The following is a 26,541-nucleotide window of genomic DNA, read 5'->3' as shown; positions in this document are numbered from 1 at the left end:
GATCAGACTTTTTACAGTGCATTTTTTTTTTTTTTTTTTTTTTGTTCTTTTGTGAGCCCCTTGGGGATTTATGTTAGAGGGTGGGATTAATTGCTTTTCCATCCCTTTGAGATGCAATTTATCACTACTACCAACATGATTTTTACTGTTTCTATTACTACTGCTTCTACTACTACTACTACAGCAACAACTACTACTACTGCTGCTGCTACCATCTTTCCCCCTCCCTCTTTCTGACCTGTCTTATGGTCTTCTCTGCTTTTTCTTACTCAATTGTGACTTGATAATGCTCTAAGAAGGAACAAAATATTATTTAAAGTTTCTTCTCTTAAGTGAGGGTTATTTCTGAATTATTCCAGCTACAATATCATCATTTAGGTTAATTGCATTTAAAGTATAAATCTGCAGTAAATAACTTCAAGCATAAACAATGCATTATACAGTCAAATATTATAAGCTTACAGAATGGTGTTCAACTTAAGAATAAACACAAAGAGGCTATTTTCCCATGCTTCCACCATATATTGTTGTATTTGTTGCTCTTATCTAGGTGCAAATTTATGTAATAGATTGTATAGTATGATGGAACCAATGAGAAAATTATGGGATGGACAAAAGTAATTCTGAACTGTAGCAAGGAACAGTTGTTTATGTTTGTTCCTGACAAATGTTACATACACCATATGTAACAAGCACAATGCAGTGTATATACTAATGATAATTAAAAAATACATTTGTCTCCATTCACTCCTATCAAACACGCTCACGCATGCCTGCTGGAAGTCCAAGCCCCTCGCACACACAACCTCCTTTACCCCCTCCCTCCAACCCTTCCTAGGCCGACCCCTACCCCGCCTTCCTTCCACTACAGACTGATACACTCTTGAAGTTATTCTGTTTCGCTCCATTCTCTCTACATGTCCGAACCACCTCAACAACCCTTCCTCAGCCCTCTGGACAACAGTTTTGGTAATCCCGCACCTCCTCCTAACTTCCAAACTACGAATTCTCTGCATTATATTCACACCACACATTGCCCTCAGACATGACATCTCCACTGCCTCCAGCCTTCTCCTTGCTGCAACATTCATCACCCATGCTTCACACCCATATAAGAGCGTTTTATACTCTCATACATTCCCCTCTTTGCCTCCAAGGACAAAGTTCTCTGTCTCCACAGACTCCTAAGTGCACCACTCACTCTTTTTCCCTCATCAATTCTATGATTCACCTCATAGAATTCAATGCAGTGTATATACTAATGATAATTAAAAAATACATTACTAAATGTATTAAATTTTTTTTTTAACATGGCCATTTCCCACCGAGGCTGGGTGACTCAAAAAGAAAGAAAAATCTTTCATCATTCAACACTTTCACTAAATCAGTCTCACTGAAGAAACTAAGTACTGATGTATGATAAGATGAATATACAGGCACTGCGTGTGATATTTACAAGTAGTGGAAAAGACAAAGTGTAATCCTTTTAGGACATGTTTAATGCAAACATTTCCATCCTGGGACTATTGTCACTCAAAATGTGAGGAACATAAAGGTAGGAAAAACAATCTTACAATACATAATTTTCACAGAATCTAATCTCTACAGATGCCTTTGTTCAGAAGCTTCCCTTACTACTATAACTAGCAGTCACACAAAAGCAGAAAGTTATAGTATCACCGCCATGTTGGAACACATAATCATACAAGCTTCGTTTTATCCGCCACTGGACACACCAGTCAGGTGATATACTACCGGACCTCTTTTCTACTCATGGGCTTTAATGACTATACATATAGGCTAATGTTTTTCCCACTCTTATGCACATTCGGAATGACCAAGGTCCCAAAAATGAAACTTTTCCGTTAAACATGCCCTAAAATGATTGTATTGTCTTTCTTTCATTGTCATAATTATGACTGAGGTGGTGGTAATGGAATGAGTGTGGTGGTGGAGGTGCAGATGTGTTAGAGGCAGTATAAGTCTAGTGGCACCGACTGATGCTCACCTGGGTTGTGGGGTGCCTGAGCACCGATGGGCTGGAGGTCAGTCACCACTGTGGAGAACTCATTGCATTTTTTGTCAGCATACTCTGTCACTGCCATCCTGCGTCCCTTGCATACCTGCATACACACACACACACGCAGACACATGCCTTGCATTAACGTAAAGCAGTGTTATTACCCTACCAATTTATGCTGCATATAGTATACTGTTTTATTCATTATGTTTCACTGTAAACCAGTTATTTTATTCTTATTGTATTTCTTAAATTTATTAATATAAAACAAATATAAGAATATTTTAAAAAATAAACATTTCTGCAACTCTTATGAGGACAGGTACCATCCGACTTACGACCAAGCTTGGTTCCGACCAACCGGTCACGAGTCAAAATGGACGTAAGTCAAACATTACTACTGAACATCAACAACACACTTTTGTAATGATCTTATTTTATTGTTTTATTTTGGTATTTCATTTTTTACTTTACTTTTTATGCTGTTAGTACTGTATTTTATACCAAAAGGTTTAGGATAAACACTGTGTACAACACAAACGGTTCTTTATTTCCCAGAAATCTGGCGTAAAAAAACATGGTAGTTTCAAATTTAGGTTGGATAAGTACACAAGTGGGAGGGGTTGGATTTGAGTGGGACTTGCACATCAGAGCTTATTTCTTGGGTAGCATTGAAAATTGGGTTGGTCAAATGTTTTGTTAGTGGGATGAATTGTAAAGGACCTGCCTAGTATGGGCCAACAGGCCTGTTGCAGTGTTCCTTTCTTACGTTCTTAAGTCGAGTAGGTCGTAAGTCGGATGGTAGGTGTACTCATACTCTGGCTATACTAACACATTGAAAAATGCTTAAAGTATATAATTATCATGATGTTCATTAACCCTTAAACTGTCCAAACGTAGATCTACATTGACATGCATAGTGCTCCGAACATAGATCTATGTCCAATTTTACACGCTTTCAAATGGTGAAAATAAAGGTTGGAGCGCTACGCATGTCAACGTAGATCTACGTTTGAACAGTTTAAGGGTTAATAGTTATGCTAATGTATATTTATTGTGGCGATTGTTGTAGGGATGAATGGGTTACCTCTTGATCGTCACAGGTATGGAGGAGGGTGGAGACGCCCTGGCAGCGCTCAATAGTGTTCTTGGGCTTGGGATTCGAACAGGTGCGCTGTGAAACCTGCAGTATGTACATAATGCTGTATGTACATCTGTTCTACTTTATTTGTACACAGTATTCCAGTTTTGTTTCAAATGGTCCAAGCTTGCCTTCTTCATTTTAACATTTGAATTCTATATTTTCATTGTTTGTTATATAGAATCAGGAATAAAATGAGGTGTGAGTGAGGACTCACCTGGACACCACGAGCGTTGAAGAGACAGCCAGAGGTGCACTGGTTGTGGTGCCAGTCTCCCCACCCACCGGCCACCACACTGGGTGCTGTGTCCATCCTCCACCGTGTGCACACACCTGCGATACACCACTGACACACAGTATCTATTACTGATACATCCTTATGATACTCCAACACACAACATTCATCTTGATTTATTTTCTTTGCAGTACAATCAGTTGTTAGATAATTCCCATTATACTGCATTGGGTTAATTTTAGGATCTATCAACTAAGATACCATATTAATATCACATCCCACCTTGACACTAACATCAAGGGATTTTAATCCATAAGATGGGGGATTTACTTAATCATTAGCCACATTACTATAATTACAAAATTATATTTGGCTCTTTTTCACAACAGCACACTGTAAAGATTGTGTGTGTTAATGCTAGGGAGTCTTGAGTGTGGGATCTGAGTAACATGTGAACAATGTTAAATACTAGTGAATAGTTAGCATTGCTACATGACCCATTTGGGTTCAGTGGTGGGAAGTACAGTGCCTGCACTCTGAAGGAGGGGTGGAGATATGTTGCAGCTTTTTAACTGTAGCACTGGCACCTCTGGCAAGACAGTATTGGAGTGAATGATGGTAAATGTGTTTCTTTTTCGGGTCACCTTGCCTCAGTGGGACACAGTCGATGTGTAAAAAAAAACAGGTATTATTTTTTATTACCAATAGTTAATAGTTAAATATCACTTACACTTTTGTTGCCACAGAATGTCCCATCTAGGGCAGGTCCAGCCTTGAAGTATCCGATGCGATTGGGACTGCGACACATGACTGAAGCGCATACACTCTGCAACCATGGTAACAGTTTAATTCTTACTCTAAACACCCAAACATAAACAGCTTTGTCTTGTATTAAATGTTAATGCTGTATTCATGAAAAGCACTGTGAGGGCCATTACATTAATGGTATACAATACCAACAAGTTAATGAGTGGGGCACATATGCTGCAACTGGGTATTTATTGGCGAGACATTTTTACTGTGTGTCTGCTTAAGATCAAGGCTGAGGAACTGAATACAGTACCTGCTGTCAAGGCTGAGGAACTGAATACAGTACTTGCTATCAAGACTGAGGAACTGAATACAGTACTTTCTATCAAAGCTAAGGGATTGAACACCTTAAATTACCTCCAACCTGATCTGTAAGCTACTGGAGGTATCTGTGTGCCTGCAGGACTTGAATGAATAAGTCACGAAATTGTAATGACACTATTGCAAACAAACCATACCATGGATGGGGATTGAGTTTTATGACTCGCTACGAGTTCAGTTCCTACCCGTGGTATGGTTTGAACAAATAAAACCTATACACATGATGTCTTGGAAGAATACCCTGGTGGTCAAAAAGAAATGGACAAAACAAGACAGATGCCAGGAAGCTTTGCTGATCTGTACATAAAATACATCTAACAGAATGAAAGAACTTTCACATTAGCCAAACCTTAATCTAAACTCATCTTACATCAACAGGTTATTGAAAGAGCTGGTAGGCTTCCTGCAGTGCCCCCATCTTTCATTCACCCACACAGGGACCTCACTGACCACTCGCCCAACTATGTTTGTTGTATAAATTTCTTTGTGTTTCCCTGTGTATTGACTGAAGAAGTCTGCTCCACAAGTGAAACATCTCAATAAAATTCTTCTTTGCAACTGTGTATTTTTTATCACTTGTCAGACTCTTTGTAACCTCTCTTCAATATACTAATGATTGTGCTTTCAACTGGGTCATCTTGCATGGTTTAAATTTTTTTTTTCAACAAATTGGCTGTATCCCACTGAGGCAGGGTGACCTAATTAATACCGAAGGTGTTACTAGCCCCTTACTCCGGGCATTTTAGCTGCCTCTTACGACACTCATGGCTTACGGAAGAATTCTTTTCCACTTCCCCATGGAGATAAGAGGAAATAATGAACAAGACCTATTAAGAAAATAAGAAGAAAACCCAGATGGATGTGTAAATATATATGTATGTACATGCATGTGTAGTGTGACCTAAGTAGAAGTAGCAAGATATACCTGTTATCCTGTATGTTTATGAGCCAGAAAAAAGACACAAGCAGTCCTACCATCATGTAAAATAATTACAGGTTTCTGTTTCACACTTACTTGGCAGAACAGTAGTACCTGGCTGGGTGGTTGCTGTCTACCAACCTACTACCTAGGGGTTTAAAACTTTTTACTGATAAAATTATACCTATCTGGAGGGTATTCCAGGGATCAACGCCTCCGTGGCCCAGTCCATGACCAGGCTTCCCAGTGGATCTGGGCCTGATCAACCTGTATAGTTTCCCTATCTTAGAATGGGATAATCAAATTTCTTTTCTTTTTCTTTGCTTGTTGAAGGTCATAGAAGTCTCACATAAACCCACATGCAGCCCTAAATTGTTAAAGCTAGATCACAGAGACCAAACATATATTCCTTAAACTCACCAGTTAATCTTTCTAAACTTGATCCCATTCATTATCAAGGATTATGTTTCAGGCTTTTTGGTCTTCTCCAGTCAAGAACCTGTATACAGAGACAAACATCCCCTTGCAGGATTGATGAGATGCCTATCTGCTTCTATGACCCTCACAATACTCCCATGTACATGATAATTACTGACTTAAGTAAACTAATTCTTTTAATCATCAATCAGATTTATTATACATCTTTAATTTGTACATGAACTTTTATTTTTTATTTTATTAACACATGGCCATTTCTCACCAAGGCAGGGTGGCCCGAGAAAGAAAAAACTCATCGTTCATTCCATCACTGTCTTGCCAGTGGCATGCTGACACTAGTTATAAAACTGCAACATTAACACCCCTCCTTCAGAGTGCTGGCACTGTACATTGAGTTTTATTAACATTAATTTATTTCCCTTTGCATTCATCCTGTATAATACTTTTCCCACTTACTCCTTGAAAGTTCTGATGACTTGAGTTTTCTCCTCTTCCCTTCAATGCCCAAAAGTTCATGTCTGCTACAAACACTCACTCTTTCTTGAATGCTTTGAATTACATTTTCATTCTTTTGCCATGTATGCCAACAGTTAGAAATCCTCAGGTGGAGTAGGGCATGTGGTTGCTTCTTTCAGATCGAGTAATCCAAGGACATTTGTGAATTATCATATTCACAACAGAGTTATGTATAATACTTGTCACTATCATAAACATTGCAGCTATGGCCACCTCCTCATTCATTGTTTCCAACTTCCTGGAGTATACTTGGAGGGTGTTCTGGGGGTCAATGCCCCCGTTGCCTGGTCCATGATGAGTCCTCTTGGTGGATCAAGGCCTGCTCAACCAGGCTGTTACTCCTGGCCACATGCAAACTGACATATGAACCACAGCCCGGCAGGCCAGGTACTGACTCTTGTGTTCCAAGGAGTACAGTAATTGAGGTGCCACATTGTACTTTGTATATGACTGTTTTTTTTTTTTAGCAAATAAATAGTTTTTTGCTGGGTCCCTGACACACTGATGTTCAGAGCATAGAACTTACAGACAAATCCACTCAGCCATTCACAGCCTGCCAGTCTCTGACAGGGAACTCACTTTCTCGGACTATTTCTAGTAGTCTCCAAACTTTGAAGTCACTGAAAACAAAATTAATCCGGGTTAAAGAACAATAAATTACTTTCCATCAAACCATTCAGTTGGGTCCACAGCAATCTTCTTTTGTTTACTGTCGAGTATGGGAAACTATGATCTCGTGATTATGAATCAAATGCGTACATACTCGACTTGAGCAAATACCACATGGAAAGATGCCTAGCACCCTTCTGTAAAGGCAGCAAGGTTGAGCTTTGTTCACTATATATTAGTAGTTTGTCAGAAAGCACTCAGAATTTACGTATCATGAACAAGTGAAATGCTCCAACGCTCTCACTCTAACTGACCTCCTTGCCCTAAGTCCCTCCTTCACCACAGACTTACTATTTTACTCAAACAGAAACTAACCTATTGCATCTACTTTGACACTAATTGTTTTCACTCTTGTGCAATGCTGTATGACCCTTGTGGGTTTAGCACTTAGTTATGATTATAATAATACTGTACAAGCTTGTGCTGTATAATTCATACAGATTTAGCAAATCTTTAAACAATAATTATAATTAAACATGTACATATACACATACAAACCATAATTTAAACATGTATGCACATACAAACTATAGAAATACATGGCAGCAGGAGAGATTTGATCACCTGATCAAGAGTCTCGTTGTAGAGTGTAGCTTCCTCATCTCGCAGGAAGATGCGGCACTGGTCATACGCATCCCATGTTTGCCCTGGCAGTTGCTCAAACTTAGTATGGTCATGTCTGTGGCTCTCCTCTGTCACTTCGTTCAAACATGGTGCGCTATTAAACAAACAAACCATTACAAAGAGTTCACAAGTAGCAACTGTCCCTGCTCAGCTTTCTGGCAGTGTGGATGACATATGAAGGTGTCTGATAGATCTCAGAAAGTTAAAAGTTGGAACATGAGATTCATTATTTGTGTAATACATACTGATAGTTCAGTTCAAACAAATTAAGGTATGGGTGTGTTTTAAGAAAAGCGTAAAGTATGTTGTTTACACATGGAGAAGTGCTAAATCTGTAGGGGTCATTGCACAAGGGGGAATTTAATTAATTTCTTTGTGTGAAGCTGAATGACCCCTATGGATCATAGAGCTTGACGAGTGATGGAGGACTGATTCTCCATTGGCTAAAAGGGAAATGAAAGAGTACAGTGGACCCTCGGCCAACGAAGGCATCGTCTAACGATAAATTCGTCCAACGAAGCGTTTGAGAGTAAAAATTTTGGCCCTACCAACGTGATTTGTTCCGAACCTGTCTGTCCAGCCTGAGCACCTCAGCTGCCCCTGCCGTCATTGTTTACAAGCCAGGGTGGCCGGTTCCATTCATATTCGAAAAATTTTGTATTATTTCATTGTTTTTAGCGCTTGTAACTGCTAAATAAGCCACCATGGGCCCAAAGAAAGCTTCTAGTGCCAACCCTGTGGTAAAAAGGGTGAGAAATACTATCGTGCCACGGTCAGCTGCTGCTGCACCACAGTCAGCTGTTGCTGCTGCACCACCATCAGCTGTTGCTCCACCACCATCAGCTGTACTACTTGAAGATGTGGAGAGTGTGTTTTTGGTGTGGCTTAACGAGAAACAATTACCGATAAACAATTAACCCCAGAGGGTTAGCCACCCAGGATAACCCAAGAAAGTCAGTGCATCATCGAGGACTAACTTATTTCCATTGGGGTCTTTAATCTTGTCCCCCAGGATGCGACCCACACCAGTCTACTAACCCAGGTGAACAGGAAAAAATGCCTGGAACTAGTGCTCATATTGGTGAATTTAAGGCCAGCAAAGGTTGGTTTGAGAGATTTAAGAAACCTAGTGGCATACACAGTGTGATAAGGCATGGTGAAGCTGAAAATTTCCAACCCCAACAAGTGTTCAGTTGTGACAAAATAGGCCAGTTCTGGAAGAAAATGCCAAACAGGACCTACATTACTCAGGAGGAAAAGGCACTCCCAGGACACAAGCCTATGAAAGACAGGCTAACTCATGTTTTGTTGTAATATACAAGTAAAGGCTTCAGCCTTTACTCGTGTACCACTGAAAATCCCAGTGTGTTCAAGAAAAACAGTGTCTCATCACTCATCAGTACTCTTCAATAAAGGCAAGTGTCATTTTAACATTTATTTATGTAGTTATTGTGCATGTCTCATTGTTTTCTTTGTAGGGAAATGTATATTTCATGAAAAAAAAAAAAATTTTAATACTTTTGGCTGTCTGGAATGGATTAATTGGATTTCCATTATTTCTTATGGGGACAATTCGACTAACGATAAATTCGCCTAAGATAAGCTCTGTGGAACGGATTAATATCGTTGTTTGAGGGTCCACTGTATATATAATTAACTGGATCAAGAGTTATTTCGCAGGAATCAAGGCATATGCTTCTCCTTTGAAGGGTAAAACACAATATTTTATCTAATTAATATGTAATAAAGTTTGCACGAAATGTAGTATTGAAGAGCTGAACAAATTTTCACGTGATACTCTTTTAAGGGGTGGACTGAGGCTGGTGAAGGGTTCTTGATCCAGGGAATCGGTGTTACCATCATCTTCCTGGGATCAAGCCAAATTACCACCCATTTACCAGGTGCTGCATAACCTTTATAAGTTTAGCACTTATTAATATGTGGCTCATGGCTCAAGTGGTTGCATACTCAGTGCACACTTAATGACAGGTGTTCAATCCTGGCATGTATTGTAACACTGGATATGTTTCCCTACACCTGTTGCCCCTATTCCCCATAACAGTAAGTAGGTACCTAATGTAAGCCCACTACTACTGTGGTATCCAAGTTAGGGCGTTCGAATGCCTTAGAGTTTTTAAAGGAGCCGAGGTATATTGTCAGTTCTTATTAACATGTCAATAAGCTCCGGTAGGATTAGAGCTACAAACTGAAAGATGCAAAATGCATTTGTGAACCAGCGTTGTGTAGATTCCTGTACCTGCTCGAGGGAGGTTACTTGGTGCTGCTTAGGGACTCTTCATTTGAGTAATTGAACCTGATTGCCTCCCATTTCCCAGTCGCTGTATGATCCCTATAGGTTTAACGTCTCCAATAAATATAATGCTACTAATAATTGAAGATATTACCTGTTTTTTTCGAGGACTTCCCTGGAGCAGGAAGACCAGTTGGTCTCACCACTGGTGGAGCGAGAGGCAGACATAATGTAGCCATTCTTGGGGCAGGAGTTACCATAGCCGTCGTGCAGCATACCCAGGCTGGGGAAGACAGAAGTGAAACTTTTCATTTAAATATGCCACACTTTAGCGACATTTACCAGCTTAGTGAATTATTATAATCAAAAGGAAGCGCTAAACCACCAGCTTAGTGAAGCTCTAACAAGCTGGGACATACACAGCCCATTAATCATTTTTTTTTTTTCAAGTCAGAGATAACTGGAGGTGAACAAAATATATAAAAGAGAGGAATAAGTAAGTTTATTCAGAAACAGATACACATACCTGGAGGGGTAAAGTATACCTGGAAGGGGTTTCAGGGAGCAACGCCCCCGTGGCCCGGTCCGTGACCAGGCCTCGTGGTGGATCAGGACCTGATCAACCATGCTGTTTATACTGACCGCCAATAAACCAGCAATTATTATACCTAGTAACATACACAAATAATATGCTCTACACTAGACCTCATCTTCACTAACAATGATGATCTGATAAGAAATGTCACCATATCAAAAACAATATACTCAGATCACAACATAATTGAGGTTCAGACATGTATGCGTGGAGCCCCAGACCGACAAAATGAGATTAGTCACGAGGGAGCATTCACCAAATTCAACTTCAATAACAAAAACATAAAGTGGGACCAAGTAAACCAAGTCCTAACCGATATAAACTGGGAAGATATACTAAGCAACACAGACCCCAACTTATGCCTAGAACAGATTAACTCGGTGGCACTCGATGTATGCACAAGGCTTATTCCTATAAGAAAAAGGAGGAGTAGATGTAAAATAGAAAGAGACAGGCGCTCCCTTTACAGGCGACGGAAAAGAATAACAGAGCGGCTAAAAGAGGTCAATATATCTGAAATACGTAGGGAGACACTGGTCAGAGAAATAGCAAGCATCGAACTTAAGCTAAAGGAATCTTATAGGAGTCAGGAATCGCGGGAAGAACTAAAAGCCATAAATGAAATCGAAAGAAACCCAAAGTATTTCTTCTCCTATGCCAAATCAAAGTCGAGAACAACGTCCAGTATTGGGCCCCTACTTAAACAAGATGGGTCCTACACAGATGACAGCAAGGAAATGAGTGAGCTACTCAAGTCCCAATATGACTCAGTTTTTAGCGAGCCGCTAACCAGACTGAGAGTCGAAGATCAAAATGAATTTTTTATGAGAGAGCCACAAAATTTGATTAACACAAGCCTATCCGATGTTATCCTGACGCCAAATGACTTCGAACAGGCGATAAATGACATGCCCATGCATTCTGCCCCAGGGCCAGACTCATGGAACTCTGTGTTCATCAAGAACTGCAAGAAGCCCCTATCACGAGCCTTTTCCATCCTATGGAGAGGGAGCATAGACACGGGGGTCGTCCCACAGTTACTAAAAACAACAGACATAGCCCCACTCCACAAAGGGGGCAGTAAAGCAACAGCAAAGAACTACAGACCAATAGCACTAACATCCCATATCATAAAAATCTTTGAAAGGGTCCTAAGAAGCAAGATCACCACGCATCTAGAAACCCATCAGTTACACAACCCAGGGCAACATGGGTTTAGAACAGGTCGCTCCTGTCTGTCTCAACTATTGGATCACTACGACAAGGTCCTAAATGCACTAGAAGACAAAAAGAATGCAGATGTAATATATACAGACTTTGCAAAAGCCTTCGACAAGTGTGACCATGGCGTAATAGCGCACAAAATGCGTGCTAAAGGAATAACAGGAAAAGTCGGTCGATGGATCTATAATTTCCTCACTAACAGAACACAGAGAGTAGTCGTCAACAGAGTAAAGTCCGAGGCAGCTACGGTGAAAAGCTCTGTTCCACAAGGCACAGTACTCGCTCCCATCTTGTTCCTCATCCTCATATCCGACATAGACAAGGATGTCAGCCACAGCACCGTGTCTTCCTTTGCAGATGACACCCGAATCTGCATGACAGTGTCTTCCATTGTAGACACTGCAAGGCTCCAGGCGGACATCAACCAAATCTTTCAGTGGGCTGCAGAAAACAATATGAAGTTCAACGATGAGAAATTTCAATTACTCAGATATGGTAAACATGAGGAAATTAAATCTTCATCAGAGTACAAAACAAATTCTGGCCACAAAATAGAGCGAAACACCAACGTCAAAGACCTGGGAGTGATAATGTCAGAGGATCTCACCTTCAAGGACCATAACATTGTATCAATCGCATCTGCTAGAAAAATGACAGGATGGATAATGAGAACCTTCAAAACTAGGGAGGCCAAGCCCATGATGACACTCTTCAGGTCACTTGTTCTATCTAGGCTGGAGTATTGCTGCGCACTGACGGCACCTTTCAGGGCAGGTGAAGTTGCCGACCTGGAGAATGTACAGAGAACTTTCACGGCGCGCATAACGGAGATAAAACACCTCAATTACTGGAAGCGCTTGAGGTTCCTAAACCTGTATTCCCTGGAACGCAGGAGGGAGAGATACATGATTATATACACCTGGAAAATCCTAGGGGGACTAGTACCGAACTTGCACACGAAAATCACTCACTACGAAAGCAAAAGACTTGGCAGACGATGCACCATCCCCCCAATGAAAAGCAGGGGTCACTAGCACGTTAAGAGACCATACAATAAGTGTCAGGGGCCCGAGACTGTTCAACTGCCTCCCAGCACACATAAGGGGGATTACCAACAGACCCCTGGCAGTCTTCAAGCTGGCACTGGACAAGCACCTAAAGTCAGTTCCTGATCAGCCGGGCTGTGGCTCGTACGTTGGTTTGCATGCAGCCAGCAGCAACAACCTGGTTGATCAGGCTCTGATCTACCAGGAGGCCTGGTCACAATGTCGGTCTGGGGCTCCACGCATACATGTCTGAACCTCAATTATGTTGTGATCTGAGTATATTGTTTTTGATATGGTGACATTTCTTATCAGATCATCATTGTTAGTGAAGATGAGGTCTAGTGTATTCTCCAGTCTATTATTATTATTATTATAATCAAAAAGAAGCGCTAAGCCACAAGGACTATACAGCGCTGCAGGGCAGGAAGGAAGCGAGGGCATCAGGTGGCAAAAGGGAGATGGATGAGCAACAGGTTACGGATAACAGCGGGGCAGTGGATGGTGAAAGGGTAAAGGGCAGCAAGAGACTGAACCAGAAAGGGCTGAGGGGAGTGCGAAAAGTATCATCAGAGTTTGTGGAGTAAATCAGTCGTTGTCAAGAAGTCAATGAGAGAGTCAGGATTAAAGGAGGGTCCATCAGCAAGAAGGGAAGGTAAAGAGAGAGTAGGAGAACGAAGACGACGTTGGAGGTAAATTCTGCGTGCTCGTTGATAGAGAGGGCAGTCTAACAGAATGTGGCTAATCGATACTGGAACTTGACACTGCTCACAGAGAGGAACAGGGTGCCTCTCCATGAGATACCCATGAGTAAGACGAGTGTGGCCAATGCGAAGGCGGGAGAGAGTGGTCTCCCAACCTCGGCACTGATGACAAGAAGACGGCCAGTAACCTATGCTCGGTTTAATAGAATGAAGTTTGTTACCGAGCAGAGTTGACCAACGTTGTTGCCAACGGGTGCGAAGGTGGGTAGCTATTGCAGCAAAATAGTCCAGAAATGGAACACCTCGATAGGAAATTGGTAGGTCATATACTGCTGACCGCGCAGCAGTGTCTGCCTGTTCATTGCCCTGTACGTCGACATGACCAGGGACCCAACGAAAAACAATATCTTTATGTTTGGTAGAGATACGGCGTAGCCAAAGTTGGATACGGAGAACTAGGGGATGAGATGTATCAAATTTTCGTATAGCCTGTAGAGCACTAAGGGAGTCTGAGACTACTACAAATGATGACACAGGCATAGATGCGATACGAATAAGTGCTGCAAGAATGGCATACAGTTCAGCAGTAAAAATGCTAGCTGAAGATAGTAAATGCCCTCGTACGACGCTGTCCGGAAACACTGCTGCGAATCCGACGCCGTCTGAAGACTTAGAGCCATCTGTGTACACAGCGGTGGCATGAGAGTGAGAGTGGAAGTGATCAAGAAAAAGAGAGCGGGAAGCCACCGTAGGCAGTTGAGCTTTCGAGCAAGGGAGTGAGAAAGAACAGACCCGAACAGCTGGAACTTCCCAGGGGGGTAGGGAAAAGTGAGATGCTACATGAACATATAAAGGTGGTAACTGAAGGGAAGACAAGAGGGAAAGTAGGCGAAGAGAAAAGGGACGGAGCAAACAGGGGCGGCGAACGAATAAAGAATGTCTACTAATATCGGTGACCATTCTATAAATGGAAGGATTGTGTAGATCGTGAGAGCGTACATAGTAACGAAGGCAATGGGCATCACGGCGATCAGACAAGGATGGAACATTTGCTTCTGTATAGAGGCTCTCAACAGGGGAAGAGCGAAAAGCACCAAGGCACAAACGTAAGCCTTGGTGATGGATAGAGTTAAGGCTAGAGAGAGTAGCAGGAGAGGCCGCGGAATAAATCTGGTCACCATAATCGAGTTTCGATAAAACGAGGGCTGAATGTAGGCGAAGCAGAGTTCGACGATCAGCTCCCCAGGAAAGATGAGCAAGGGTTTTAAGAAGGTTTAGCCGGCTGTGACAAGTTGCCTTCAGAGAGGTAATGTGAGGTTTCCAGGTTAACCGACGGTCAAAGAGAAGGCCTAGAAACCTGACTGTATCACGTTCGGGGATACGGGAGCCATAGAGATACAAAGGATGATCGGAGATAACAGAGCGTCTAGTGAAAGTAATTTGGTGAGTTTTGGTACTTGAAAATTTAAACCCATGTGTGGTGGCCCAAGTGGAAACACGGTCGACCGCATGCTGGAGAGAAACTGCAATAAGGTGACAGTCAGCGCCTGCACAAGCAATAGCGAAGTCATCAACATAGAGTGATGACCAAATATTGGGTGGAAGAACAGAGGCCAAATCATTTATAGCAAGGAGAAAAAGTGTTGTGCTTAGAACACATCCCTGAGGGACACCTTCAGCTTGGACGAAGTCCGGGGAAAGAACATTATTGACTCGAACACGGAAATGTCTGTCAGTTAAAAAGTTCTTAAGGAAGGATGGTAGATTGCCTCGGAGGCCTAAGGAATGGGCCTGGGCCAAAATATTATACCTCCAAGTTGTGTCATATGCCTTCTCAAGGTCAAAAAATATGGCAATAACTGAGTGATTATTCGCAAAGGCATTACGAACATACGTATCCAAGCGTAGTAAGGGGTCTATGGTAGAACGACCCTTACGAAAGCCATATTGACTAGCGGAGAGACTGTTGTGAGTCTCTAAATACCACATTAAACGTCGATTTACGAGGCGTTCCATCACTTTGCAAACTGCACTTGTAAGAGCGATGGGGCGATAGTGGGAGGCATCATGTCCTGTAGTACCCGGTTTGCGGAAAGGGAGAACAATGGCAGATTTCCACAGCTGGGGAAGAACTCCTTGTGCCCAAATAAGATTGAAGAGGTGTAAGAGGACTACAAGGGCTGACCGATGTAAATGTTGTAACATACGAATATGAATGTCATCAGGCCCAGCTGCCGATGATCGGCAAGCTGAGAGCGTTGCCTCCAGTTCTTGAAGTGTAAAAGGCACATTATACTGTTCTTCTCCGAGAGAAGAAAAGTCCAAGGGTACTAACTCTCTGGCAGACTTTGAGGAAAGAAACGAGGGGCATAGATGGAGCCCTCGGGAAATACGGACCAGATGTGTGCCAAGTTCAATGGCAACGTCGAGAGGGTTTGCTATATCAACACCAGTGACCCGTAGAACAGGAGCCGGGTCAGGAGAGTATTTACCACTCAATTTCCTCACTTTTTTCCAGACTGCACTCATAGAAGAAGCAGAGGTGATGGTGGAAACATAGTCTCGCCAACAAGTGCGTTTAGCTTCACGGATGACACGGCGAGCGATCGCACGCTTCTGCTTAAAATCAACAAGTCTCTCAGCGGTTCTATTGTACCGGTACCTGCCCCATGCAGCACGTTTCAAACGTACTGCACGAGCACAAGCAGGAGACCACCAAGGCACGCACTTCTGAGAATGCCTGCCTGAGGTTTGGGGTATAGAATGAGAAGCTGCGGTATAAACTGATGTCGAGAAGATGTGTAGGAGCTCATCAATGGAGGATGAAGAAGGAACCTCACTAAAAGCAGTGAGGTGTGAGTAAAGATCCCAATTTGCCCGATCAAATTGCCAGCGAGGGCTACGGGAAGGTGGTGAATAGGAAGGAGAAGTAAGAATGATCGGAAAATGATCGCTGTCATGTAAGTCTGGTAGAACAGACCAGGTGAAGTCTAGTGCAGTGGAGGAAGAGCAGACTGATAGATCGATGCAAGAGAGAGTATGAGTACGAGGATCAAAATGGGTGGGAGTACCCGTATTTAAAACATGGAGGGGGTGAGAGGCAAGAAAAGCCTCCAACTGAATGCCACGTGAGTCACAATGAGACCCCCCCCAGAGGAAATGGTGGGCATTAAAATCACCAAGTAACAGAAGTGGTGGTGGTAAGGATGAAACAAGAAAGGCAAAGTCTGGGATAGAAAATGCTCGAGAAGGAGAGAGATATAAAGAACATATTGTAAACCACTTATTCAAGTGGATACGGGCTGCAGTGTAATGCAGCGAGGTATGGACAAATAGTTGACAGTACGGAATATCATTGCGTAGAAGAAGGGCACTTTCATTAAAGGTCCCATCTGAGAAAGGATCCGAAGAATACAATAAATTATAGCCTGAGATAGGTTGGAAAACAGCCGAGTGTAATTTTGGTTCTTGTAAGCAAGCACCAACAGGGGAAAACCTGGAAAGCAACATCTGAAGCTCACCCCGATTACCCCTGAGGCCGCGGATATTCCACTGTAAATAGGCCATGATTGGCGATGAAGAAAATATCAGGAATCTGTAGGTAAAGGCACCTACGGACTAGAGGGGTTAGAAAAGTCAACGTGTGGTGGCATTGGAAGATGTTCAAGTAGCGAAGGAACGGAGCGTTGCGAAGAATGGGGTTGTGAAGATGGAGGAGAGGGAAGAGAAGGAACAGGAAGTGAATCAGTGTCCATTGAAGGTTTAGTCTCTGCAATATATTCTGAAATGGCTTCAAGTGTTTCTGAATTCAAAGATGTATGGGAAACCATATTGGAGATAGGAGGAGGAGGGTGAGTAAAGATTGGGACAGTAATGGACTGTACCAAAGTAGAGGGGGAGGGAAAAGTGTAAGGGACTGGAGATGAAGTGTGGGGGGGGACAGAAGAGGTAGAAACCTGGGAGGTGACAGAAGAGGGAGAAACTTGGGAGGGGACGGGGGTGGAAGGCATAGTACGAGGAGGAGGGTGAATCTCCACACTTGTAATAGAGCCAGAGAGAGGGGAAGAACTAGGTACAGAGACTGGAAAGGTAACGTGTGGAGGTGGAAGAAGGGAAGGAAGGGGCAAAGAAGATTTGAGCAATGTGGATTTTTTGGACTTCTGAGTAGAGGGGCGATTGGTATTAGGTGTCGTACGAGGTCTTGTCGATACTGGGGCTTGTGAGGAAGGACGCGAAGATGCGAGAACAGACTGAGTTGTAGTCGGGACGTCAGAGCCAAGGACAGCAAAAGGATTAGATGCCGTAATGGCTATGGGAGGGGTAACAACAGAGGAGGCTGCAGAAGATGGGACCCCAGAAGTGGGGGGATGTTTGGAAACACGAGAATAAGAAACACGGGGTAGTCTCCCTTGGAGGCGGAGATGAGTAACTGCCATAGCATAAGGGAGACCTTCTGCCTCTTTGAGGCAACGGATTTCACGTTCATTTAAGTAGACCTGGCAACGGCGGGAGTACGAAGGGTGAGCTTCATTACAATTAAGGCAAGATGGAGGTTGACTGCAAGATGTATTAGAATGGTTGTCGGCACCACAGACTGGGCATTCGGCCATAGATCTGCAATATTTCGCTGGGTGACCAAAACGCCAGCAATTTCTACATTGTTGCGGTGTAGGTATCACCTTTCGAACTTGTAACCGATGTCCCGCGACATATACAGAGGACGGGAGTTCTCGGCTGTCAAAAGTTAAACGAGCCACATTGCAAGGGTAACGTCTCCGCCCCCGGGCAGGAAGGACATAAGTGTCTACTTTGAGGATTGGGAGATCCTGGAGTTCCAGCTGTTCAAAAATGTCATTGCCACATGACTGGAAATTCTGTTGGACTATGGTATGGGGCAGAATGACAGTACCACTACAAGAATTGAGAGAAAGATGTTTTTCAATAGTGATAGGAGTAGTATCGATATTCGAAAGGAGAGAAAGATCATGAGCTTGGGTAGCATTCTGGACAGTGACGATGCGCGTACCGCTCTTGAGAGCGTGAAATGAAATATCTCTGCCAACATGACGCAGGAGCGCTTTGGCAATACTATGGTCAGAAAGGTAGGCAGAAGAAGAAGTTGGTCTTAAAGTAAAGAATTTAGTCCATTGTGTGGTCCGAAATTGAGCGTGGAGAGGGAGTGCTTGACGTGTCGGTCGTTTCCGAGTAGAATGGGAAGGTAACGACGGAGCATCATCAGGAGATTGACGTTGGCGTTTAGGAGTAGGACCGGAGTTGGTCCGGCATGAAATGGGTGGGCGATTCGAAAATTGCCGTACCGTAGAGGGAGAAGCCGGAAGCATAGTCAAAGGAGAGCGGAGTTCAGACAAATCGAAGGAGTCAGTCGAAGCCCCGGTACCTGAAGCGGGTGAGGAAACAGCACCAGCAAGAGGTACAGGGGCATCAGGAGTGTCCGAAGAGTGGTCTAAACACAAGGCAGGGTCAGAATGGGGTGCGGTATCAAGAAGGGGCCCGGGGGTAGTGGTTTCATGGACTAGGGCTGCCATGGTTAGGTTACTCCTTTGCTTTTTATTTTTAAGAAAAAAAAAGAAAGAAGAAAAGAAAATAAAAACAAAAAAAAGAATAAAAAAAGGGGGGAGCGGGGAGGAATAGTTCCCAGGAGGAATGAAAGGGCCGGAAATCTCCCTCCGCGCCCAAGAGGACTCGACACCGCTAGTAGCGCAGATGCAGCATGGAACCCGTGCCATACCCTACCCTTCATGCCAGTAAACCAGCAATCCGGGATAGCAACCTCACATCTGCCGAGCTACCTCGGTGGACAAAAGAGAGGGCGGCCGGATATCCGCCACAAAGCATACCTCCTTCAGCCACCACCCCCGGAATCCGAAAGGTGGCTTCCAGAGATACACCCGTCGCCCAAAAGACACCCAAAGCTACTCCGGGATACCGGAGAGGGATCGGGACATCCCTAGGCAATCCAGATTCCACGGCAAACTACGCCACCGCCAAGAAACCTCAACGGAATGGGATCGACCCCGGTGTCCTTTCCCCTACCTAGGAACTAGCGCGCCTGTGGGAGAAATCACGAAGGCTAAAAAGAGGAAGGGCAAAAGGGAGGGGTGAGGAGGAGGAGGAGGAATGGAAAAAGGGGAGGATGGGGAGGATGGGATAGGGGAGGGGAGAATGGGGGGTAATTAGGTTCGGTCTGAGGAAGAAGACCGACAGGGCTAATTCCTCAGACCAAGAGCCTCTTCACCACGCCAAGGAGCCCCCCTTGAAGAGGATTCTCCAGTCTAGTAGGCTCTATTATTTGCTGGTTTAAATTGAATTTTGTGCAGAGATTTAAAAGCTCGTGTGAGTGTGAGTTTTCATCAGAGCTGCCTCCTGGTGTTATTACTGCAACAATATTATTTGCTATATTCCTCCATTTTAGGTGCCTTAAGTTGAAATCCCCCAGGAGCAAGATGTTGGGTGCAGGAGCTGGAAGATTTTCCAGACAGTGGTCAATTTTTAACAGCTGTTCCTGGAATTGCTGGGATGTTGCATCCGGAGGCTTGTAGACTACCACAATGACTAGGTTTTGGTTCTCGACCTTTACTGCTAAAACTTCCACTACGTCATTTGAGGCATTAAGCAGTTCTGTGCAAACAAGTGACTCTGCAATGTACAGGCCAACCCCCCCCCCCTTTTGCCTGTTCACTCTGTCACATCTGTATAGGTTGTAACCTGGGATCCATATTTCGTTGTCCAAGTGATCCTTTATGTGGGTCTCAGTGAAAGCCGCGAACATTGCCTTTGCCTCTGCAAGCAGTCCACGGATGAAAGGTATTTTGTTGTTTGTTGCTGGCTTTAGACCCTGTATATTTGCAAAGAAGAATGTTATCGGACTGGTGGTATTGTTGGTATTGGGGGGGGGGGGGGGGTCCGGCATTAGTATCTGTATGTGTTGGTTTGGAGTGGAGGCCATCGACTGTGGTTCCACTCCACAAAAGATGAATTGTTAAGGATTTGGCTAAAAGAAAACTTTGTGATTGATGATTGTGTTGGAAGTTGTGAAAAGAGCAGACTTTTTTTTTTTATTTATCTCCCTTTTTTGATGACTAATTTAACCTCAAGGGAAGTTCCTTGACGCTGGCGAGGGGCTTTTGATCTAGGAAATTGGATCTGTGCTCCAGTTCCCTGAATTGAGCCTAAACACCTTCCATCCCCATAACATATGCGCTATATAATCCTACGGGTTTAGTGCTCCCTCCATGATTATAATAATAATGACTAATTTAACCTCATTCCACTTCATAGTGTATTAGTGTATTAGTAGTATTACAATCATAATCAAGCGCTAGACCCACTGGTTCATAACAGCATTTCTTGGTGTAGTTATGTGATGGATACTAGTGTGTACTCACCTAGTTGAAGTTGCAGGGGTCGAGTCCAAGCTCCTGACCCCGCCTCTTCACTGGTCACTACTAGGTCACTCCCCCTGAACCATGAGCTTTATCATACCTCTGCTTAAAGCTATGTATGGATCCTGACTCCACTACATCGCTTCCCAAACTATTCCACTTGCTGACTACTCTGTGGCTGAAGAAATACTTCCTAACATCCCTGTGATTCATCTGTGTCTTCAACTTCCAACTGTGTCCCCTTGTTGCTGTGTCCCATCTCTGGAACATCCTGTCTTTGTCCACCTTGTCAATTCCTCTCAGTATTTTGTATGCCGTTATCATGTCCCCCCTCTCTCTCCTGTCCTCCAGTGTCGTCAGGTTGATTTCCCTTAACCTCTCCTCGTAGGACATACCTTTTAGCTCTGGGACTAGTCTTGTTGCAAACCTTTGCACTTTCTCTAGTTTCTTTACGTGCTTGGCTAGGTGTGGGTTCCAAACTGGTGCCGCATACTCCAATATGGGCCTAACGTACACGGTGTACAGGGCCCTGAACGATTCCTTATTAAGATGTCGGAATGCTGGTCTGAGGTTAGCTAGGCGCCCATATGCTGCAGCAGTTATTTGGTTGATGTGCGCTTCAGGAGATGTGCCTCGTGTTATACTCACCCCAAGATCTTTTTCCTTGAGTGAGGGTTGTAGTCTCTGGCCCCTAGACTGTACTCCGTCTGCGGTCTTCTTTGCCCTTCCCCAATCTTCATGACTTTGCACTTGGTGGGGTTGAACTCCAGTAGCCAATTGCTGGACCAGGTCTGCAGCCTGTCCAGATCCCTTTGTAGTTCTGCCTGGTCTTCGATCGAATGAATTCTTCTCATCATCTTCATGTCATCTGCAAACAGGGACACTTTGGATTCTATTCCTTCCGTCATGTCGTTCACAAATACCAGAAACAGCACTGGTCCTAGGACTGACCCCTGTGGGACCCCGCTGGTCACAGGTGCCCACTCTGACACCTCGCCACGTACCATTACTCGCTGCTATCTTCCTGACAAGTATTCCCTGATCCATTGTAGTGCCTTCCCTGTTATCCCTGCTTGGTCCTCCAGTTTTTGCACTAATCTCTTGTGTGGTACTGTGTCAAACGCCTTCTTGCAGTCCAAGAAAATGCAATCCACCCACCCTTCTCTCTCTTGTCTTACTGCTGTCACCATGTCATAGATCTTCAGTAGGTTTGCGACACAAGATTTCCCGTCCCTGAAACCATGTTGGCTGCTGTTGATGAGATCATTCCTTTCTAGGTGTTCCACCACTCTTCTCCTGATAATCTTCTCCATGACTTTGCATACTATACATGTTAGTGACACTGGTCTGTAGTTTAGTGCTTCATGTCTGTCTCCTTTTTTAAAGATTGGGACTACATTTGCTGTCTTCCATGCCTCAGGCAATCTCCCTGTTTCGATAGATGCATTGAATATTGTTAGGGGTACACATAGCACCTCTGCTCCCTCTCTCAGGACCCATGGAGAGATGTTATCCGGCCCCATTGCCTTTGAGGTATCTTTCTCACTCAGAAGCCTCTTCATTTCTTCCTCGGTTGTGTGTACTGTGTCCAGCACTTGGTGGTGTACCCCACCTCTCTGTCTTTCTGGAGCCCCTTCTGTTTCCTCTGTGAACACTTCTTTGAATCTCTTGTTGAGTTCCTCACATGCGTCATGGTCATTTCTTGTTGTCTCTCCTCCTTCCTTCCTTAGCCTGATTACCTGGTCCTTGACTGTTGTTTTCCTCCTGATGTGGCTGTATAACAGCTTCGGGTCAGATTTGGTTTTCGCTGCTATATCATTTTCATATTGTCGTTGGGCCTCCCTTCTTATCTGTGCATATTCATTCCTGCCTCTACGACTGCTCTCCTTATTCTCCTGGGTCCTTTGCCTTCTTTACTTCCATTCCTTAGCACACTTGGTTTTTGCCTCCCTGCACCTTTGGGTGAACCATGGGCTCATCCTGGCTTTTTCATTATTCCTGTTACCCTTGGGTACAAACCTCTCCTCAGCCTCCTTGCACATTGTTGTTACATATTCCATCATCTCATTTACTGGCTTCCCTACCAGTTCTCTGTCTCACTGAACCCAGTTCAGGAAGTTCCTCATTCCCGCATAGTCCCCTTTCTTGTAGTTTGGCTTCATTCGCCCTGGCCTTCCTGCTTTCCCCTCCACTTGTAGCTCTACTGTGTATTCGAAGCTTAAAACCACATGATTGCTGGCCCCAAGGGGTCTTTCATATGTGATGTCTTCAATATCTGCACTACTCAAGGTGAATACTAGGTCCAGTCTTGCTGGTTCCTCTCCTCTCTCTCTCTCTCTCTCTCTCTCTCTTGTAGTGTCCCTTACGTGTTGGTACATGAAGTTTTCCAGTACCACCTCCATCTTAGCCCTCCATGTATCTTGGCCCCCATGTGGTTCCAAGTTCTCCCAATCTATTTCCTTGTGGTTAAAGTCACCCATGATCAGGAGCTTTGCCCTGCATGCATGAGCCCTTCTGGCCACTGCAGCCAGTGTGTCAACCATCGCTCTATTGCTCTCATCATACTCTTGCCTTGGCCTCCTGCTGCTCTGTGGTGGGTTATACATCACTGCAATTGCCACTTTGGGGCCTCCATAGACTGAAGCGTTCCCGTTATGTAATCACTTTCTTCTCCGCTGTCTCCTCTCTCCAGTTCATCAAAATTCCATCGGTTTTTGATCAGCAGTGTCACTCCTCCACCCCCCCTTGTTCCCTCTGTCTTTCCTCAGGATTTGGTATCCCGTTGGAAAGATGGCATCTGTTATCATACCTGTAAGCTTGGTTTCTGTGAGAGCTATGATGTCCGGTGATGCCTCTGTCTCTTTCCTGCCACTCCTTCCACTTATTTGTTATTCCATCAGCGTTTGTGTACCATACTTTTAGTTTCCTCTCCAACACTGTGGTTTGGGGGGCTTGTGAGGGTGGGAGACCTGGTAGCGTACTGTGGGATTCTATAGCTGGGTGCAAGCTGTGAATGTGGATTGTAGTTTGTGTGTGACCCAACAATTAATATTTGCACCAATAATTCATTACAGTTGTGACCGGGTGTGGACGTGTGAATTGCTCATTACTCCATAATTTGTTCATGATTGTAGCCATGTATAAACGTAAGTAAATTTACTTACAGGATTCATTACCTTTGTACCTAGTTCAGGTTTCAAAACTTTGGAGGTCCAGTCCCTGGACCCATTATGTACCTCTGTAATCTTCTGACTTCCACCCACAGGATGGGTATGGGGTGCATAATAAACATATTAAACTGAATTAAACAAACTTTTGATTATAATAATATAATGCAATGGTGGGTCATCATATGGCTTAAGATCCCCGTCAGGAAACACCTGTCTTGTTTCCTGACAAATCTTACCTAAGCTAACACGTGAAAAACAAGTGTACACTTTGCATCGTAATACAATAACCACACCATGAAATGTATTGAGGCTAAATTAGTCTCCAATTTTTGCTTTACATTGTACTAGACTAAAACAGAACATTTCTCCAGACTGAGGGACTGACCACCTCAAAACTAAGCCTTCGAGGGTGGTGAACTGATGACATCGTCTTTACACCTCTACTGCTTCTGCTGCCTCCTCTGTATTCCACTGAAGACGCCTACTGTGTAGGCGGAACGTTTCGTAATAAAGATACCTAATGCTGCACAAGTATTATAATATTCACACCGAGTATTGGTGATGTATTTTTCATTAACTGGAATCTTCTCTTCCTTGGATCAAACTATTACCTACAATTCCCCAAGTATGGTATGCCCCTACGATCCCACTGCTAATAGCTGAAAAAAAATCACAACTCTGACAGTGTCAGCGTGCCTCGTTGTGCTCCCGGTTTTCTGGTGTTTTCACGGTCGCTCTTACGTGCTAGAACTTTAATTTGTGTCATCAATCCTATACGATACATCCCTCTAGCGCCTGGAACCAATCTTGGGCGGAAAACATTATATACTGAGTAAAAAAAGGAGAATTGTGTGCACTACCTAGCAGAGTTTACTGCCAGAGGGGAATCATAGGCCTGTCCCGTGTGGAAAAATAATAATAATTGAACTTTGTGTCAGAGGAAAGAAAGTCTCCCTGAAAGCATTGAGTATACATAGTGTATAGTGTATACTACAGTGGCTCCCTAGTATATTGATGATAAAGGCTAAAGTGTCATTTGAAAACAGGTGAATTTGTAAATGAAGTGATAAGCCTATAGAGGCAGGTGCCAGAAGTCGCCAGAAACTTACCACAGGTCAGCTGTTTTTAATAATCTTCCTGGCCTGCTAGTGTACTCGCATATAATCTAGTGATACCAGTGAATAGCAGAATACAGTGTTGTAGTAGCAACTAACCAGTATTATAATGGTACTTAGTGGAGTGGAGTGACTTTCATTAGTTTCTTTTTCTTGAAATACCAGACGTTACTGTGAATTTCATATAACCTGTAGTTACCAGCGGTCGCAATATACACAACGAGAAGCAATTATTACTACAGAAAAAGCGCCCTTCCTCCAAAATTTGCACCAGTCAACTATAGTGATAATATAGCATTTATTGTGGTGGAGACGGAAAAAAAAAAAAAATAGAGAAGCTAGATACAGCGATTGATAAACAAGGGTGGAGGCTCGACCGTTCGTCATTGTAGGAGTGCCAGCAGTCACCGGCTCTTCAACACGCAAGTTATACTTTTGTATCAATCAAATCACATATTACTCGGGTAGATAATTTCCAGTAGATCCTTCATGTGTTAGCTCAAATCACCGACCAGTATGGTTTAAATAAGTGACCCACTGATCAGATCAGATAGACTGGTCCGAACCCTTGACTGGTCCGAACCCTTGACTGGTCCGAACCCTTGACTGGTCCGAACCCTTGACTGGTCCGAACCCTGGACTGGTTTCAAACGGTTTCGTTGTGCACCACCTAGCAGGTTATTAATAGAATATTCAAGAGGTTGCTAGTAGAATTGCAGTAAATCAACCATTCAAATCATTATGAAGCTGTGTGTAGTCTGTGGTCAGTCAAACAAACGGGCTTCCACATGCATAAATTGTCATTTCTGTGGAAATTGGTGTCACGCCCCTTGTGCAGATATCCAAGAACTAGCTACAAGCAGTATTAAAACAGGGAAGTGTTTTTGGGTATGCCCAAATGAGATAAATCTGTGGACTAAAATCACAAGGGTATTAAAAGAGGTCAACATCAAAGCTGCTTTCATAGAAAACCTGGAAGCTTTCTACAACAGATGGGAACATAAAAAGTCCGGGCTGAATGGTACTGCCCTTGATACTGGCCATGTAGTCAGAAACTGTAAGGCTGGAGATGATGTCCTGGTAGTCAGTAAATGGGGGGCTGATAGTGCTGTCCTGGGAGACAGTAATGGGGAAGCTGGAGGTGCTGTCCTGGGAGACAGTAATGGTGAAGCTGGAGGTGCTGTCCTGGGAGACAGTAATGGTGAAGCTGGAGATGCTGTCCTGGGAGACAGTAATGGGGAAGCTGGAGATGCTGTCCTGGGAGACAGTAATGGTGAAGCTGGAGATTTTGTCCAGGTAGTCGGGAATTATACGCAGGAAGGAATACATATAAATGACCTCAT

General features: G+C 43.7%; 1 protein-coding gene across 1 annotated transcript in view; it reads right to left on the bottom strand.

The window, feature by feature from the left end:
• The window catches only part of LOC128699612 (A disintegrin and metalloproteinase with thrombospondin motifs 10-like), a 57,455-nt gene that overhangs the window by 10,550 nt on the left and 20,364 nt on the right, over window positions 1-26,541 (bottom strand). Inside the window, exons 13-18 of the mRNA XM_070099349.1 lie at window positions 10,099-10,227; window positions 7,634-7,787; window positions 4,127-4,222; window positions 3,379-3,507; window positions 3,108-3,203; window positions 2,009-2,123 (exon numbers count right to left, since the gene is read on the bottom strand). Coding sequence (XP_069955450.1) covers window positions 2,009-2,123; window positions 3,108-3,203; window positions 3,379-3,507; window positions 4,127-4,222; window positions 7,634-7,787; window positions 10,099-10,227 — 719 coding nt within the window. The remainder of the gene's footprint in view (window positions 1-2,008; window positions 2,124-3,107; window positions 3,204-3,378; window positions 3,508-4,126; window positions 4,223-7,633; window positions 7,788-10,098; window positions 10,228-26,541) is intronic.

Source organism: Cherax quadricarinatus, chromosome 67, assembly GCF_038502225.1.
Source record: "Cherax quadricarinatus isolate ZL_2023a chromosome 67, ASM3850222v1, whole genome shotgun sequence".
NCBI classification, from domain to species: Eukaryota; Metazoa; Arthropoda; class Malacostraca; order Decapoda; family Parastacidae; genus Cherax; species Cherax quadricarinatus.
This window is presented reverse-complemented; position numbering and strand designations above follow the sequence as displayed.